The 21,196-nt window shown below is 29.7% G+C and overlaps 1 protein-coding gene across 3 annotated transcripts; it reads right to left on the reverse strand.

The window, feature by feature from the left end:
* Window positions 1–8,527: 8,527 nt before the first annotated feature.
* Window positions 8,528–18,940, reverse strand: LOC124490171 (uncharacterized). 3 transcript variants are annotated; one of them, XM_075730787.1, is made up of 2 exons: window positions 17,616–18,940; window positions 8,528–14,199 (listed from the first exon to the last, which is right to left on the reverse strand). In XM_075730787.1, the coding sequence occupies exon 2, from the start codon at window positions 13,954–13,956 to the stop codon at window positions 10,738–10,740; it is 3,219 nt and encodes a 1,072-aa protein (XP_075586902.1). In that variant the 5' UTR covers window positions 13,957–14,199; window positions 17,616–18,940; the 3' UTR covers window positions 8,528–10,737. The 3 variants fall into 3 exon arrangements, with proteins under 3 accessions (XP_075586902.1, XP_075586903.1, XP_075586904.1); XM_075730788.1 differs by lacking the exon at window positions 17,616–18,940 and adding an exon at window positions 15,387–16,288; XM_075730789.1 differs by lacking the exon at window positions 17,616–18,940 and adding an exon at window positions 15,592–15,961.
* Window positions 18,941–21,196: the final 2,256 nt, after the last annotated feature.

The raw sequence follows: 21,196 nt of genomic DNA on the forward strand, positions 1-21,196 counted from the left end.
TGATAATAATAATAATAACCAGCAATGTGAAAAAAATAAATAATTTTTTCCTACCGTTGTCGATAAGTTAATGCTGTAGTATATAAAATAAATAAAGAAAAGAGAAAAAGAACTAGATCATCATCATCATCATCATCATCATCAAAAAGGTAAATTACAAAATTACAATTTATCTACAAAACTTACTTTGTGTTTATTTTATTTTTTTTTGTGTAAAATTGCTGAAATTTTATTCAAATTTCAAGCACACACACACACACACACACACACACACAGTCAGAGGGAGAATTTGATAGAAAGATTGGTAAGAAATTCCATTGGAAATGTCTGATAAAATTCTAATGAACAAGAAATAAAAAAAGGAGAGATAGAGAGAAAGAAATCCTAATCAGGCAGTAAAATACTGTTGGTCATTAGTCACAAGTTACGAATTCAGGTAAATCTCTCAGTGTGTGTGTGTGTATACGGAAAAAAATCATTCGTCATCATTCATTTAGTCAATAATAATGTATATATCGGTTAAAACTGGCCATTGGTGGTGGTTGTTTTGTGTGATCAACAAGCCCACCAAAAAATAAAATACCAGAATGTTAAAATAATAAATGAGCCAAGATGAATGGCATAGATAACAACAAATAAACAAGTGGCTTAAATTCTGACATACACTGAGATCAAATTACGATGATCTCAGTGTATGTCTAGATGATGGAAAAAAAATTCTTTTCCCAAAAGAACTAAAGAAGATATATGCACATTTTTTGTTTTGCTGTTAATACGCCTGATCAGGATATTTTTTTTTGTCACTAAACTGGTGAATGTAAAAATAATTGAAGAAAAAAAAACTAAATAAGACTAACGACCACTACCACTAATTTTTTTTCAGGAAATAATAATGAAAAAAAAAATCATGACAAACTACAACATTTTGAATAATAATTATCATTACGAATCAATCAAACTAGCGACAGTTTACGTTGTTTCAGTAATTTTTTTTCCGCATTAATTTCATCATACAGAATTGTTGTTGATGTGTCGTTCATTAGGGATTTTTTTTTAAATCATCGATTCGTAAATTATTCATTCATTTATAAAAAAAAATTTCAATTCAAGAAAAAAGAATTCTGGCATCACAACAAGTGATTACTACCCATTAATGATGAGGATGGAATAATATTTTGTCAATGTTGGAATCTACTATATAAGAATCAATCATTATTGCCATATTATTTGTTAATAATAGATAGATATCGATAAAAATTTTTTTTTATATTAACAAAATGGATAATGATAATGACAGTGGCACGATGATTTTCAATTCATTCATTCTATCCATCTACCTTATTTTTTATTATATCTTCAAACAAACGTTATTCATACTTATTCTACACTATAGATAGACACACACCATAAAGAATAGATATGTTTTCCCTGAATACCTGGTTGGTTGGCTAGTTGGTTAGATGAATGAATAGGTTGGATAACCAATTATCTTCTTCCATCATCATCATCATCATCTGTTGTCGTCGTCGTCGTCGTTTTCGTCATCGTTGTTGTTGAATAAAAATATGTGCATATTTGCAGCCCAATACAACCAAAAAAAAAAAAAAAAAAAAAAAAAAAAATAAGAAACAGGATTCATTTCGTTTCTTATTTTCATACGAACGATTCTTTCATTCCTTCATTCATTCATTGGATCGCTTTTTATTATTATTATTATTATTATATCATATCTTTCCCCTTCACTTCAAAATGGTTCTCTTTTCGTTTATTTTTTTTTTCTTTATCCACTGTACCTGGAATAAGTTATGATCATTAGTTTTTTTTTCTTTTCATCCATATATACAAAAGTTCAGTTCTTTCAATCATCATCATCATCATGACGATCATAATAATAATTGAAGAACTGAAATAAAGTAAAGCCTGACCTCGTCAATGGTGGTGGTGGTGGTGGTGGTGGCTATATATAGCTTAGAATTATCATTATGATTACGTCGAATATCATTATTATTATTATTGAATGAGCATTCATGCTTGCATTGTAAATTATTATTTTTTTTCTCTTTTTCTTTCCTTCTTTCTTTCTTTCTTTCTTTTATGTTCTTCTTGTTGTGCTGTCTTTTTTTTTCTTGCCAACTAAGAATCATGAATGGCAAAACAAAACAAAATAATAATATTTAAAACAAAACAAAAAAAAACGTTGATTATTCATCTTGTGGTGAGACACACAGTTGTTGTTGTTGTTGTTGGTGGTGGTGGAGGTAAAAAAAAGGGAATTGATTCAGAATTTTTGAATCGTTATGAACATTTATGGAACATTCATTTTTTTTTTGTTTACATTATGATTTCACATCCTCTATTCGGGTCGAAACATTGTATTGTAGTATAAATCAAACCATTAATAGTCATGATGAAAAACAACACAGAAGTACAACACACACACACACACACAAACACAATGGATCATCATCATCATCATTTGGATATAAAAAGTGATACAAAAGGAGGAGGGGCATTAAATGTATGATGAAAAAAAATGCAGGTAGGAGTCAGATGGATAACGGTAATGATGATGATGATGTTGAAAAAAATTCGATATGAAGAAGAATCGAAATTGATTCATTTGATGGGATTTTTGAGAAAAAAAATTGAAAAGAATTTAAATCTGATTAACCAGAAAATCTGTTTGATCATCTACCATCTAAAAACAGCTTTATGTTTTTTTTTCTTTCTTTAATTTTTTCAACAAAGTAACAACTCAACGACGGGAAAAAACAAAAAAAAAAATTAATAAAATCCGAAACCAAACAAAATGGCTGGCTAAATCGTTTGTTTGGTTGGTTGGTTGGTGCCTGCCTTTCTCCTCTTCGACCCTTTTTTTGTTTTTGTTTTGCACAATTTTAATAGTGAAAAAAAGAACTGGAAGAAACAAGAACAAAAAAAATAAGTGAGGCCATAATCATCAGCATCATTTGACATCTTTATGACTTTTTTTTGTTGTGTGTATGAACAGAAAAAAAATCCTTTTGGATATGAGAAAGTCAATCATCAATGTTCAAGTTTTGGTTAAAATTTGGAATTTTAAAAGCTAACAACAACAAAAAAAATTCTTGAATCCATAATGACCATATGTTCATAATGATGTTTTTTTCTTTTTTTGAATTTTTCATTCAATTCATCTATTAACTATTCGATTCTGGAATATTCATTTCCGGTGATTTATTGGTGAAAGGAGAACCTGTTTTATTCTATTTGAAATGAATACCGATCATGAACCATCACCACCACCATGGCCAACGACAACAAACCATCCAACCAATGCATATGCAACCATATATACTAAACATAGAGAATATCCTCTCACAAGGCGAATGACCTTTCAACCATTTTTATTTTTTTTTCTTTTTTATCACTTTTGAGTGCACATGTACACACACACACCATATACACAAAATTTAGGGGCAATTCATTTTCAGTTCATTTACTGCCACCATTCAATGAATACAAATTCGAGGTTCTTTTTTTCCAAAGAACCATTTGTTTTCATATGTGTATGAATAAGAATAGACGATGTGGTTATATATTCTTTACACACACACACAAGAACATCATCATCAACAACAAAGTAAAGGTGAACTTTAGATAGAAAAAGTTCAAGTCCATCTCTCATTCGATTCGCTCACCTAGGTGATTCAACAAGAACGAGAACTTGATCTATCTAAAAAAGCTTAAACTTGTTGCTATTTGATGTGATAAGACACATTCGTACACACCAACACAAACATAAAAGTCAAATATAAACGATCAAGTTATTCGAACAAGAATATTGTATCGTCGGTGGATAAATCTTGAAATTCTTGTGTGTGTGTGTGCGTATGTGTGTATGTGTGTGGCGTACCTGGTATTATAAAATAAAAAAAAATGAAGAAGAAGAAAATCTTCTGCCTTTCTTCATTAGAAATCGATGTACCATTAAGAAACATTTATATGACAATGATCATGGTAAGTAGTTGTGGCTAACTATTTGTGGATGATGATTTGAATATTTGACCCGATGATGGTGATGATGATGATGATGATGGAGAGAATGCTGTTGACCTTCAGGTTCATGTTCATTCTCGTGAATAAAAAAAATAAGAAAAAGACAAATTCAAGCAAAACTTATATATATAGAATGTATGTATTCATTTCATATATGAATTTGAATAAATGACTGGAGAAAAAAAAAGACAGAAACGGAAAAACACATCATTTATGAATTATCCCAATGGATTATTTGAATTCGAATATTTATTTTTCACATTCAAACAACAAACATCAAAACGAATCCAATGACTTGGCAATAATATATAGATTTCCTACATTTTTTTTTCTAACAATAATGAAAAAAAAAATTTTTAGGTCAAAGAAAAAAAAAATTTAAAGATTTCAACCTCGTATCAAGAGAAAAAAAAATATCTGTGTGTGTGTGTGTGTGTAAGCAAAAGAAGATTTGTACAAATTGTCTTTACCTAGATGGATTTTTTTTCTTCTTCTTTTCTTTTCGTTTAGTTTCGTTTTTTTTTCTTCATTTGTCTTTCATTACTCCTATATATATTTATAATTCACAATTCATCATCATTGATGATTGTTGTTGTCGTTTTCATTTTTACATTCAATGTGTGTGTTAAAATCAACCAATCCATTGAATAATGATGTGGATAAAATATTGGACCAAAAAAAAAAAAAAAAAAAACGAACGAACGAACGAATGAAGAAAAATCGTTTTATAAAGATGACATTATTTTTTTTTCATTCATTTCATTTCATTCGAATATTATATGAACCGTTATCTATCTATCAATGATGATTAAGATGATGAAATGGCGAAATGAATACGAATATCATCATCATCATCATCATCATTGTCATCTTAATCAAAAAAATATATATATTCAGCTTCATCAAATGGTGATGATCAATATATCCATGTTTTTTTTTGTTGTCTATTGTTGTATATAGGTAGCTAATGTAGATTTTTTTTCTGTTTGTTTGTTTGTTAAATCTTCAATATACACAGAGATAAAGGACAAACAAACGCACACTTTCATCATATACAAATTGTCATTCGTTTTTTTTTTGCACAAATAAGGTGACAATTCATATGGGCCAATCCATCATCAACATCATTCAATAGCTTCTTCTTCTTCTTCTTCTTCTTCTGCGTCTTTATCGATTTTAATATTTTTTTTTTGCATCCATCTAACCAATAAATGATTGACAGTTTTTTCCCTGTTTGGTTTTTGTTGTTGTTGTTGTTGTTGTTGTTGTTGTTGTATTCATTAGAAAATATTATCTTCTGAGTGGCCGATATTTTGTTGTTGTTGTTGTTGATGGGGCGAAATTTTTGTTGAATCATCAGATATTTAAAAGAAAAGAATTTTCGTCATCTTATTTGATTGAAACACGATGACTTTGTAATACTTTGTTGTTGTTGTTGTTCAATTTTGCCTCAATCTTAGATCTAAATTTTTTTTTCTTTTAGTTAATTTGATGACACTTTTTTGTTCATTTTGTTGGAGCGGCTAATAATTTTTCAATCAAATGAAAAACCAATACATTGATTATTTTTATTTTATTGAACTTTGACCTGATTGTTCTGGTTTATGACCCGTATATATGACCATATGTCTTTATTTGTTGTTGTTGTTGTTGTAGTTATTTCCACATTCAATGATCGGATCATTCATCGATTGATTGATTGATTGATTTGTCTGCGGTTTTATATTCATTCATTCATTTGCTTTTGTTTTTCATTGTTGTTGTTGTTGTTGTTGTTTTATTTTTTTTTCATCAGGAATTATCATGTTCAATCATCATGGAATCATCGAATGACATGTTTCTTTCCATGTATAAATTTTGTTATTATGATGACGATGATGACATTACATGTCACACACACACAAATACACACATTAAAAACATTCGAATTGAATGATGAAGAATTTTCGAATGTTAATGATGAATTAATAAAATGAAAAAAAAGAAGAAAAGAAAATAAACCTGTATACAATGATGGACACCTGTCATGGACATTATTATTATCGATATGCGTAAAAGTAATAAACACACGAAATATCGAATGTGTGTGTGTGTGAATGTGTGTATTTTTGTTTGAAAAAACGTAATTTGGATTGTATTCGAATGTGGACAATATGTATTTTTTTCAAAAAAAGGAAATATACAACGAATACCATTCATATAAGCTGTTACATAACTATTCAATTAAGTGAAAAAAATTTAATTGAATTAAATTCAATTTGATAAAAAAAGAAACAAATAATGAAGAAAGAAAGAAAAAAAAATTCCAGTACATTCACCTCTCACTCATTCATCATTAATACCAAGAATCCAATCTGAAAACCAATGACATTTATCGTTGAACATCAACATTCATTCATGGTTCCAAAATAATCGTCATTTTTAATCATCACCATCATCATCAAAGATCCACATCTGGCATGATGATGATAAAGTTGATGACAAGATATCTTTTGATTGGTCTAAATAATGATAATAAAAAAAAACTTTCTTAAATGATGATGATCATCATCATGACTATTACACACACACACACACCGAATTGATTTCAATGATTTTCGATGATGATGGCGACCTATTCGCTAACGGAGAGATTCATTCTCACAACACAATCAATTAATGACCATGTTCAGCTGGATTCATTTTCAATGAAAAAAAAACGAAGATGACGATGACGATGATGACCAATCTCATCTATATATCCAATGATTATTATCATCATTTTTACCAATTTTTCTGGATGTGTGTGTGTGTGTTCGTGTGTTCAAGTTTGTATCTATTTTGATGATGATGATGATGATGTTCTATGTAACAATTTAATGTTCAGGTCATTCAGGTCATGTATGCATCAGTCATCAATATATATGGTGGTGATATGTTTTAATGTATAAATCCACCATGTGTGTGTGTGTGAATGTAAAAGGCGCGTAAATAAGAGAAGAAAAAAACCCCTTCAAGCTATAAGACAATTTTATCATCAAAAAAATACTTTTTATATATATATATACATTATATAAGATTTGAAATGAATTTCCTTCTATTTTCAGCCACTGTATTTGAATCTGTTTGTGTGTGTGTGTGTGTGTGTTTATTATTCCACTCGTTCAAAATGTTTGGAATTATTTATCCAGTTCAATTCAAAGTTATAAAAATTGTGATTAAAGAAAAAAAAACAATCGCTTATTATCTCTCTCTCTCTTTTTCTCATTTTCTTTGTCAATAAAATACGTCCGAATTACATTATACAAATGATCAGGTGATCATTTGTTGTTATTATTAAAGTATCGATCACATGTGATCACTATTACTACTACTACTAATAATAATAATAATAATACCTAAAGGCTTAATGGTTAAAACCATGTTTTAACCAAAAAAAGAAAACGATAAGTATTGTCCCGATCCAATCATTATCATGATGATGATGATAGTGTATTGAATTCGATTAGTGAAGAAAAGCGATAGAAATGAACAAGTAAAAAAAAAACATTCGTACCGATTAATCATTAATCCGACAAAATGGAACAAATTATTATTGTAAAAGTCAGGAAAAGAAAAATACTTGTAGAGTATAGTGATGATGATCCACATAATAATGGTAATCCTATCCATAGCTTCTCATTCTTCTTTTTTTTACCGTTTCATCATCATCATCATCATCGTTCTCTTCAATTTTTTTTTCTTCGTTGTTGTTCATCGATATCATCAAATGATTATACAAGTGAACAACATACACACACACACAAATCGTGTCATAAATGTCATTAATTTAAAGATTAAATAGCCGGATAATAAAAGAGTGTGGTAGAGAGCAAATAAATGAAGAAGAAAAAAATTTTTTTTTTTTTTTTGTTAGTAGAAAAATATGAAGCCATAGAATTATATTTAAACGTTGCCCTCAATTCTTTAATCGATCATTAATCAATTCGAAGTGAGAGAGAGAGAGAGAGAGAGAGATGAAGAAAGGTGAAACTTTTTGATTTTTTTTTTGTCCACTGAACAACGGGAATAAAAATAATGATGATGATGATGACATTTTCATAAATATCATTTGATGGCAATGATATTACTACCAACACATACACATTTTTTTTAAGTTTTCGTATTGTATGAAAAAAAAATTTTTTTTTTTTCACCAACTTTATATTTGTCTAAATACTTAGGGGTAAACCTGAATGAAGAATGTTTCACTGACATAATGATGAATGTATTATTATTCAATAAAATAAAATAGAAAAAAAATACATTGCTGATCAATAATGATCATCATCATTTAACGGATTTGTCACATCATCATCATCATATTGTTTTGTCCCTATAATTATGATGACCTACATATATTGCACCTGTTGCGTATCTCCATCAAGGGTAGTGAATCTGAAAAAAAATTTTCTTTTTTTTTCCTTCTTATTTACAAATCGGATTGAACCAATGAACAACACAATAGGAAAATAAATTTATAGAAAAAAAAGAAATAAGAATTTATTATAAATTTTTTTTTCTTTGCGACAAAATTACAAAATTCAATGATAAAAAAAAAATAATAATAATAATGATGATTGAGTGAAGAAGTTACACATACACACACACAAGACACTTTGACTTTGTTATTATCATTTTTTTTTGTTTTGTTTAGGAATCATTTGTATGTATGTATGTAAAAACCATGCATTGATTGATTGATTCTGTACAGAATATTTTTCTCCAACGATTGAAAAATAATAATAATAATAATTGAAAGTGGAAAAAAAATTCCAGATTGTCCAATGGAACCATTCATTCATTCATTCATTCATTTTTTTTGTCTCCTGGACACATCATGTTTCCACGGAATATATCAATATTTGGGTATGTATGGATTGGTGTGGATGGACGGATGGATGGATGGTAATTATAAATATCTGTATAAAAAATTTAACATATGATAAGAAAAACATTTCATCATTTATATATATGGATGAATGAATGAAAAAAAATGATATATTGGTAATTAGCAAAAAAATAATAAATTCTGGACAATTCTGGAAATGAAAAATTGTTGTTATGATCATGCATGTATGATGAATGAAATGAAAACATATCTATGGTAAGGAATTCATGTTGTTGTTGTTGATGATGATGATGATGATGATATGATAATAGTAACTATTTTCAATCATTGAAAAAAAATAATGGTTTGTGATGAACGTGGTTTTAATATTACAATTTATTTTTTAAATGTGTAAATGAGGTTTGTGTGTGCTGATTTGATTAATGGATAGAGAAACAACACTATTTTGACTATTGTGATTGACACACTGTTCCAATATTTCTGTGTGTGTGTGTGTGTGTTTTGTATAAATATTACATTATTATGAACGGTGGGAATCCAATAAATCAATTTTTTTTTGTTACTAATAATAATGTTATACAAAGAAAAAAAAATGAGCGAGAAAATCAATGATAATGATAATGATGATGATAATGACAAGAACATATCAATAGAGAGCTATAGAGAGAGAGAGAGGTATTTGAGAATTGGAAGATGAATATTCTTGGAAATTTTGGTCCCCAAAAAATGGTCAATATCGTTGTTGTTGGTATTCAGATTTATTTTTTTTTTATTTTTCCTCAAAAAAACTTTTCAATGATCCATGATGATGATGATGATGATGTTTGGATGTTGAAAGACATTTGTTTGCTATCTTTGTGGATTGATTCTTTCGATTTCATGTTTTTTTGTTGTTGTTGTTGTTGTTGTTGTGGATGGAAAAAAAATTTGTTCAAAATAAATAAAGAAAAAAAAATATTCAAATGATGATGGAATGAATGAAAATTACAATGTTTTTGTTGTTGTTGTTGTATTACGAATGTCAATGAGAGAAATGAATGAATAAATGGAACAATAATAATAATAATAATAATAAAATGAAATGAAAATGAATAGAAAAAAAATAAACAAAAGAAAGAATCGAGCCACATCAACAGTAAACAGAAAAACAAAACAAAAAAAAAATATAAAAAAAAATGTAAATTATAACCAGCCTACACACACACACACACACACACACACACACACACACAAACACATCATTGAATGTTATTAATGATGGATTCCATTATTCCATCCATTTGTTGATTATTATGGCCAAATATGGTTCACACACACACACACATTGAATACACATCTCAAAATTTGAATTATAAAGAAAAAAATGGTTCCAAAAAAAAACAACAACTTGATGAAATCATCATCATCATAATCTATATATGGATTCTATTCTATAAAACACATCATCATCATCATCATATTATCAAGCTATATAATATAACAAAGAATAAAAAAAAATTCTGTCATTTTGATCCGAATAATAATAATAATTAAAAAAAATAAAAATGGACAACAAGTGAGAATAATGTTTTTTTTTTACACATTATATAAGCGGAAATATTATATTATTATTATGATGTGTAGTGATTTGAAGTAGTAGTAGTAGTAGAAATTCCGTAGAATAATAAAAAAAAGATTTGTGTGTGTGTGTGTGGGTGTATGTGGAATTTTATAAACCAATCATTAATCAAAAAAAAAAATTTACAGGAAAAAATATAAATTTGAGGAATTTTTTTTTCTTGAAACAAAAGAGATTCATTTGGTCAAATTGTTTTTGTTTTGACAATATGTCAAGCACTATGCGATGATGATGAGGCAGGACTACTATGATTTTCTAGATTTGTTGGAACATTAGATGAATCAATTGTTGTTGAATCTTTTTCATCGATCATCATTGATGATGGTGGTGATGATGGCGATGATGTATCACCATTCGATTTATTATTCATTTGTTCATTATTGTTTTTATGATTGAGATGTTGATGATGGTTATGATGATTATCACCATCATCAACATCATTGGCTGTTGTTGATGATTCTAATTTCATCATTGGTTCATCATTATTCGCTGACATTGTATCACCATCTGGTAGATCAGCATCGGTTGTAACTGATCCATCCATCTCTAAATCATCATTACCATAATCATCCATATCATCACCACCGATAGCATCATTTGTATTATCATTATCCATTTCGGATTCACTTTTATTTGATTTTTCACTTGCATCACTCGAACCTTTTGATGAATGTCCCGATTTACGATTAGCAAAATTTGCTATCGATACATATGATTGTAATGCTGCAGCTTCCGCTGAACCTGGTGATGTGCCTGATCCCATTGGCATATTAGCAACAGCAGTTCGTACCTTTGCACTAGCTAATGCAGCTAATTGTCTATTGATTTCGGCCAATGCTGGTGTATTACGCATCTGATGTATGTCACGATAATGTTTCATTAATGATTTTCGCCACGTATATTCTTTATTGCATATATTACAGATATAAATCTGTTCTTCACGATTTGAATGGAAATAATCCATATGTTCTTTCAATGTTTGTTTATTACCATAGTATTTATTACAAATGTCACATTTCCATTTACTTCCAACCCAACTGCCGCCCGAAGCGGCTGCTGCACTACTTCCACCTCCACCACCGCCCGAAGCGGATGCAGATGATGTAGATGATGATGGTGATGATGCGGAAGGATGATTTGGTCCAGGAGGCGTTGTTTTTATTGATGGTGAAAATGAAGAGAATAATTGTGATTTTTCACTAGACGGTACACTTGATGAACGAACACTATTATTATGTTTTTTCGGTGGTACAATATCAACTGTTGTACCAGCTGGTGATGATGATGATGGTGGATTGGAATTATGATGATGCATTAATGGTGATGATGGCTTAATAGATACATCAATACTATTGTTAAGAGCAACGGAAACTGCATTTGAATTCGGTAATTTCATTCGTTTATTATTTTCATTATTCATTCGATTATTATCATTTCCACTTGTGGAACCTGTTGAATATGGTGGTTTAAATGTACGTCGTCTTTTCTGTTGTGATGAAGATGATTGTGATGATGATGATTGTGGCTGTGTTTGTTGTAAGGGTGATGGTGATTGATCATTATAATCAGAAAATGATGGTATAATTGTTGGATCAGCTTCAACTTCAATCATACATGGTACTTGTGGAGCAAACGGTGATGGAACAATCGATCCGAATGGTAATGATTGTTGTTTGGAATCTATACTTGTCGTTGACATATTATCACCTATCGTACTATTGCAATCATTTGAACTATCATCTTTAATAATTAAACGTTTATCATCATCATTTTCATCAAGATCGTCATCATCGTCTTCTTCAGAATTTAGATTTAAAAATGTATTATATAATGCAGCTGCTGATGTACCTTGTGGTAGCATTTGATCTAAACTTGATGCAAGTGCTAATGCAGCTTGTGCTGAATGTATGTTGGTTGGAAATTTTTGTTTACGTCTACTACCACCACCGGATGATGAAATTGAAGAATTTGATGAATCAAAACGATTATTTACTGAAGGTGGTGGTGGTGGTGGCGGTGGAACAATATTATTATTGAATAAAGCAAATGCAGCCGCCGCCGCTGCTGCTTGACCATTATTATAGATACTTTTCGGTGTACTACTTTGATGTGCTGGCGTTAGATTAGCTGTTGTTGAGCCTAATATCGATGATTCATTACGTAATGATGGTGACTGATCCCGTTGTTGTTTATTACCGCTTGTTGGTACGACTAAATTATTTCGATATTGACTTAATAATAATTGATTGCTCATTCCATTTAGAAATTTATTTATATGATGATTATGATGTTGTTGTTGATGATGATGATGATTACCATTCGGTAATGATGATGAACTTTGATTATGATTGTGATGATGATTATTATGATGGTTACTATTATTTCTATGTTCATAATGATGAGAATGATGATGATGATTATGGTGATTCGGTGTAACGGTCGGTGTGGTCATCGCTTTCAATGATGCTAATGATGAATTCATCATTGTTGGTGGTGATGGTGGTGGTGAATTAACACCAACTGTATGTCCATTCAACAGGTTAGCGGCAGCAGCAGCAGCGGCAGCTGCGGCCGATGTTTTTATTGAAAAGCCATTATTTTTGGCATTATTAGTACCGGTGGTGGTTGTGTTTGCTGATGGTGGTGCACCGGAAATCACTTCAATACCACTATCACTGATAGAATCTTCATTATTTGTTGTCGAGGTTGTTGTTGTTGTTGTACCATTATTATTGAATACAATGTTCACATTGGAGAGACCTTTTATATTGAGCAAACGTGCAGAACGAAGAAATGATTCAATAGAATCGACTTTCACTTCAACATGACCATCATATATAAATCTTAATATAGCTTCCATGTCGGTCATTTTAATTTCCGTTGGTAATATCATGACTGTATTACAATTATTACAACCACCACTACCGGTACCACCATTACCGGAACCGCCTAAAGAAATAATATCGTTGTTATTATTGTAAAATGAACTTAATGCATCACGAATATAAAGAGAGGCGGCTGCCATCACAACACGATGACATTTGAACATTCTTCCCGGACAACAGATGACCAAATCGGTGAATAGACCATTGGCCAATAATGAACTTAATGATTCAAATGATTCTAGATCATTTCCTTTACGAAAACTAACAGTTTTTTCGCCATTATTTTGATCAGTGTTTGATTTATTTGTTGATCCCATCATTGATGATGATGATGATGATGATTGTAATGATGGCAGATGTCTTGATTTGGATGTTGTTGTCATGGATGAAGATGATAATGATCCAATACCACCACCAATACCATTACATAATGAATTTTTATTGGATGATCCTGTTGAGCATGAAATTTGCTGCTCAAATGCAGCAGAAAATTTGGACTCCAATGAAGTTTCCATTTGTGGCGCTGTTAATGACGATGTATGCATTTGGAATCGTTTTGTTTTCTAATATATTAAATATAGAAAGTGTGTGTATGTATGTATGTATGTATGTATTTGTTGATTTGGAAGATTATTCGTGATTAATAATAATAATAATAATAATCACTAAATTGATTGGAATTGATGAGGAAGATGGTGATGATAAAAATTGGACCCACAATTGAATAATGGTGATTTCGAATTACATTTACACACAAACATACAAAGAATCAATTATTCGGTTATAACCTACAATGAAAATTGAAGAAAAGAATAAAAGAAAAAAAAATTAATTGAAATAAATTTATAAAATGCGGAAATTGAATTAAATTTCATTAAAAGTAGAATACAAATGTGTAATACAGAATAAAATTCTACATCCATTCAATCCATTTCATTAAAATCAATTATTAGCCATCAATCAACAAATGACAATGTTTAATTTTCTTCCCCTTCCCTCCCCATCCACATCCAATATTCCAAATGCAGAATATTAATTTGAATGAACATTTTATGGCCTTCATTTGATTCATCTTTGTCATCAACATTTATACGAAATTTTCCCATTTAAAATACAATGGCGCCATTATGCATACATACATATATGAAATACGGTCATCACAATCATCATCAATAGAAGTGCAAGAATGGGAATATACAAATATTAGAAAAAAAACGGGCCAAATGTTTTTTTTTTTTTTAAATGAGCGCCTCCTATTTGGCCATGAGTACAATGCACCACACACACACACATTTATAAGGACAAACAAATATCAAACATTAACGATCATCATCATCATCATCATCATTTTTATATTTATATGAATCTTTCTTTTGGTCGAAAAAAAATAAAATAAAAATGAAAAAAAAGAGAAAAAAAAGAAGAAAAATACGAACATGTAGAAAAAAAAGAATCGATTATTAGTCAAAGGAGGAAAAATGAATGATGATTTCGAATGGTGGTGGTGGTGGTGGTGATGGTGATGGTGGTTTGATGACAAAAGACAAATATGTATAAAAAGAACTATATGTGAATGTGATGATGATGAGCTTTATTTATTGGTTTATTTAAAAAAAAAAAATGAAAATGGCAAAATCTTTCCATTACTGCCTGTTGCTGTTGCTGCTGAATTTCAATACATCCTTATCATTTCATTCATTATTGTTGTTTTTTTTATCCAAGAATTTTTTTTTAGCAATTCTTTTTCAATTCACATTTATTTCCAATGAATTTAAACAATTTCATGGAAAAAAAACATATGATTGCGAATTATTACAACTATATAGATAAAATCAAAACCGTTAAAACACGAGAGAGAGAAAGAGAGAAAAAACGGGCCAATATAAAATATTTATCGTGTTGCCTAGAAATTTGTCATTATATGATTCGGGGAAGCAAAAAAAAAAAAACAATTCATATAACAAGAATAACATACCTGTTGATTGATTGATTAATGTTCAACACAACAACAAAATACCAGTAAAAAAAAGAGAGAAAAATTCATTGGATTTTCATGTGATAAAAAGAATGAAATGAATCTCTAATGAGTTGAGAGTTGGCCCATCAACACCAAAAAAAAACAATTTTTACACACATGAATCGCACTTGTAAATGGTTATACAAATATATACTGTATTCACCTGAATATGATGATAGAGAAGGGGGAGGAAAACAAAATACAAAAAAAAGTGCTAAGTAAACGAATATTATTTTTTTCATACTTTTTTTTCTTCCTCATTTCATCATTCCTGTGTGTGTGTGTTAACAAAATTGGTCAAACGAATAAGAATCTAACAATTATGATGATGATGATGATGCCGGTGATGATGACGATGAAGAAACAACAACAAAAAAGGCAAACAAAAGAGCTACACAAATAATAAATGGGAAAAGAGAAAAAATTCAAATTCATCGAATTTCTCTCTATATCGTTTGTTAGATGAATGTGTGAGAACGCATTCAATTTTTTTTTGTGTGTGTTTTGTTGATCATCAAATATAGAATGTTCGATTTGTCATCACCATCATCAACGATAACATTTGACGAATTGAATTTGTAATCAATCATCATAATCAAAGTTCAGAACCGCAAAAAAAATGATATGAAATTTGAGTCATCAGAAAAAAAAGGCAAATGAGAAAGAAAACAGATAGATAAAGAAATAAAAAAAAAAATATCGAGAACATTCAAAAGCAAAGTAAGAATTTTCCATTTTTTTTTAATTTCTGATCAACACACACACACATTACATAGCACAAACACAAGTTGATGAAAATTCGATTATCAATGAACCACATGATGATGATAAGAGAGACTAAAAATACTACTACCACCACCACCACACCACAACCACACATGCACACACACACACAAAAAAATTCAAAAAGAAAAGCTTACACAATTGCAAATATTAGAAACGAAGACCTTTGAATTCTTTCATTCTTTTTTTTCCACCCAACCCCCACTACCTCCCAAAATCCTACTCAACTCCTCATTTTCATTTTTTTTCCAAAATCTAAAAATTGATTTTTTTTTTCATTCGAATTGAAAATCATTTTTTTTCAAAGTAAATAAAAAAAGAAATGTTTCTCTCTCTCTCTGTGTGTGTGTGATATGGATTTTTTTTCATTTTCAATTGATAATAATAATCGAATGTGGATGATGGATATCGATAATTTTTGGTTTTTAGATTTGGATGGTATGGCTCATGGTTTATTATCAATGATGATGGATGATGATGGTATGATTATCTTTTCTCTATATCAATATTCAAGAACTTTGACTAAATTTGATGATAATTCCATCATAAAAAAGTTTTTTCTTTTTTTTTGGATAACCAGAAAATTATTATTATCATCATCATTTGATTAATATATCATTCTTTTCAATTTTCTTTTTTTTTTGTTGTCGTTGTCATCGTATCAAACAATTTGGATGATGATAAACAATCATCGACCATTTATTATCAGAAATAGAGAGAGAAAAAAATTTCTAGAATCCTTCTTTTTTAAGCTTTTAGGGAATAATAAATTTATATACTAGATTATTATCGAGCGTCATAATCATTTTTTTTGTACAGTTAAGTTACATTTTTTACTTTTTTTTTTCACTCGTGATACATACACACACACACACATAGAAATTGAACATTTATTCAATCAAATCATGGATTTTTTTTTGCTGTCGTTCAATAGATAGAGATAGGAATTTGAATTACGAAAATAAAATTTAAAAAAAAAATCTAGGCCAATGGAATTTTCAAATGATGAAAATCGATTGAATTGAAATCGGTTTGAATTGTTGCTGTTGTTGTTGTTGTTGTAATTTAGAAAATTTTTTTTGGATTCAACAAAACAAAACAAAACGACAAACAATAACAAACACACAGAGAGGCAGTAATATGATTATTTTTTTTTCTTTTGAAAGTTCAATCAAATGAAAAAAAACAAAGCAAAAACCGACACACATTATGGAATGGAATGAGATGGAGGACACACAACGACAACAGCAATAATAATAACGATTGTGAAATTCCAGATCAATCGTGTGCAATATTGAATTTCAATTTTTCTTGAATATTACGACCTACACACACACTGACATGCCATAAATATAAGGACAACTTGGAATTTTGAAAAGATCAAAAAAGTAAAAAAAAACGCACCATTAAATATAATGTACATGCACACACACACACACACAAAGTGTGGTGATTATTTTTTTTCGGTCATAGAATATTCACAATAATAATCAATTTAAAGTTTCAACAAGTTATTATTCTTCTTTTTTTCGTATTTGTTCAAATTTCAATCACATGAAAAAGATATTGGAAGAAAAATGAATGGACGGAATGAATGGAATGTGAGTTGCATTTCAAACATACACACACACACACACACACACATTGAGGCACACAATACATATACACGTTGTGATGATGAAATTATTCAGGATAGAATCATAATATAGAAAAATATTTGATATGATGATGATGATGATGAACACATCAAGAAAAATTAAAATTTGATTACAAACAAGGCACTTTTATTTGCAAAAAAAAAGTTTTAAATACACACACACATACACATCACATTCTTGATTTTGTTCGATTCGAACATCAATTAGTCATGTTGATGATGATGATGATGATGATGCTGGAATAACATTCGAATTTTTTTTTGATTTCGTTTGTTCTTGCATGGAATATGGAATGTACACAAACATACACAATGAAATGGAAGAAAACAAAGTTCATATGTTGAAGGTTGTTGTTGTCATCAATTGTAATGATGATGATGATGACGATTGTTTAAAAATTCATTGATGGCAGAATTTCGAATTTTTTTTTTGTTTGCAGAGAAAAAAAAATTCGAAAAAAACGTGCGTGGAATAAGTGAGTGGAATTTCGTTTCAATTGGTTTCGACTGATTTTTGGATATAAATTTGGAATTTTAGAATTCATAATCTTTGGAATGATTAATATGTGAAAGGTGTTGTTGTCGTTGTTGTTGTTGTTATTGGAAATGAATTTTTTGGCGTACAAGATGATGACAAAAAAAAATTCGAAAATTCCAAAAAAACAAAACAAAACAAAAAAATTGGGAAAAAGAATTTCAATTTTTTTTTGTTTCTTATTACAAATTCATATAGCCGGTCACATTATATTCATGTATGGACAAATACACAAACAAAAAAAAATCTACAGATATATTTGCGGCATGAATGCCTGTCGTCGAATGATTATGATTATGATGATGATGATGATGTGATGAGGATTGGGAAGAAAAAAAAAGAAATCCATTTAAAACACACACTTGTACAGAACTTTGAAACACTAAACTAATGATGATGAAAAAAAAATTATCAAAAAAAAAAAAAAAAATTTCAAAAAGAACTCAATCACTGGTATGTATATATTGGACTATGTATGTCTGTTTGTTGTTTTTGTTGTTTGTGTGTTGTGTTGTGCGCGCGAATGAACCATCATCCGCAACAGTAACGGAATGAGAGATTGTTGCACGATGTGAATGTTGATTATATTTGGTGTGGTAGTTGCTGCTTGAATAGAAACTGAGCTTTTTTTTTCTTCTTCTTCTTCTTCTTCTTCTTGTGATATTGTGAGGGAGGGAGGGAGTGAATGATAGTGTGTGAGTTTAGAAACGAATTTTATTTATAAGAGAAACAAAAAGAGATTCGTGAAGAACTATCGCAAAAAAAACAAAAAAAAAAATGGTAGTAGTACATATTTATATTGCACTGAATGCACATGCGTAAAATATGTTTATCTATTCCAAGCAACATGTAGCATTCAAAAAGAGTGAAAGATAGAGAGAGAGAGAGAGAGAGAGAGAGCGATTAATGGGAAAACAAGAAAGATAGACAGATGAGGAGGATGAATGAAGGAATTATTTTACAGAGATGGATCAAAAGATATATAATTCATTCATTCGTTTTTTTTTTTGGGTATCCGTACACGACGACGACGATATATATTTTATAACTAACTAACTGATGTGGTGTGGTATTTTTTTTTCGTTATAATATTTGGCTACATATAGACAACGGTGCATTGGCTGCATTTTATGTTGATTTGACGGTGTGTGTGTGTGTGTATTGGCGACAAGAATAGTAAGCCTGTTGGTATCATTTATGAGTACATAAAATGAAAAATAAAAAAGAGTGATGGAGGGAAGAGAAGAAGAAGAAAAAAAAAATCCATAACACCAGCCAGTACCAGCACCAGTAAAACTATCATCATCATCATCATCATCAACAACGACGACCAAAATCAACCAACCACTTTATTTTATAAATGTGGAGAAAAAAAAGAGAGAACAAGAAGAAGAAGAAGAAGGAATGCAATGGAATGGGAATGGGAATAGAATAGAATGGAATAGGAAAAAAAAGCTCAAAAGTCAACAAGTTGTTGGCAACATTCTCTCTCTCTCTCTCTCTCTGTTTTTGTTGTTTCTGTTGTCAAAAAAAAAGATCCTGCAGCTCTTTTCTTTTTCCACATTTTATTCCATTTACTCCCCAGTCATTTTTTTCTCTCTATTCTTTCATTTCATTTGACATAATAATCATTATTTATATTATATTTTTTTTTGGGGGGGGACCTGAATATTCATCATTTGGAATATTTGTACAAAAGCAACAGGTCAGATTTATTTAGCACATGCACACACACACACACAATCGACAAACATGGGCAGGTCATCGATTCTACACAACAACAATAACAAAAAAAAAAAAAAAAAGAAACAAATGGCCACTACTGTATGATATTACAGAATTTTTTTTTTTGTTTAGAAAAAAAAACAGCAAACGAATCGAAAAATTCGTAAATCATGTTTTTTTGTTTTCATATCAAAACTTGTTTTTTTCTGCTTCTTCTTCTTCTTCTTCTTCTTGATGGTATCCTATCCTTTTGTTCAATTTTTTTTTCAAAAAAAGCAATATTACACACACATACACACACTGTGAAAATATTCCGAAATTCAATACGTAGATTCCCAGAATAATAATAATATTCGCTCAATCATTCAATTCAAGGCGGTGGTTCTGTATATATGTTCTATGTTTGTGTGTGTGTGTGTGAATATAGACGACGTATATTTTTTTTTTTTTTTTTACAGAGTGAAAGAAAATCAAGCAAACAAATGAACAAACGAACGACCGACAACAAATTGTTGGTTCACACTATTACCAGCTATAGCTAGCTATAGCTAGATTATTATTCGAAAATTTGTATTTCATTCACGAATAAAATAAATTCAGTAATTTTTTTTTTGCCAGGAAGGTGGAATGGCTGTTTTGATGATGATGATGATGGTGGTGGTGGTGGTGGTGGTGGTAATGCGGGGGGTCTGTATTTTTCAAATGAATTTATTCCTCCTTCTTTTGATCATCATCAAAAACATTTTCCTGTCTCTTTTTTCATCCTCCGTTTCTTTTGAAAAAAACATACAGAACTTAAAAGTAGTGGTAGATAACAATGAGAATAAACTGGACAAATTAACTGAAAAAAAAATTATAGAAACAAGTCAGCAACCATCATTCATTTATCTAATGACAAAATCATTCAAGAATTTCAAATTCAAATAAAACATGCGCATTTGTTTCGGAATTTTAAATGTTTGAATTCGAATGTTTTTTTTTTCATCATAATGATCAATGATGACGGCCATGATGATGACGATGATCATATGAGTGTATTTTAACCTGAATTTTTTTTTCATTTAAAAA

Source organism: Dermatophagoides farinae, chromosome 4, assembly GCF_024713945.1.
Source record: "Dermatophagoides farinae isolate YC_2012a chromosome 4, ASM2471394v1, whole genome shotgun sequence".
NCBI classification, from domain to species: Eukaryota; Metazoa; Arthropoda; class Arachnida; order Sarcoptiformes; family Pyroglyphidae; genus Dermatophagoides; species Dermatophagoides farinae.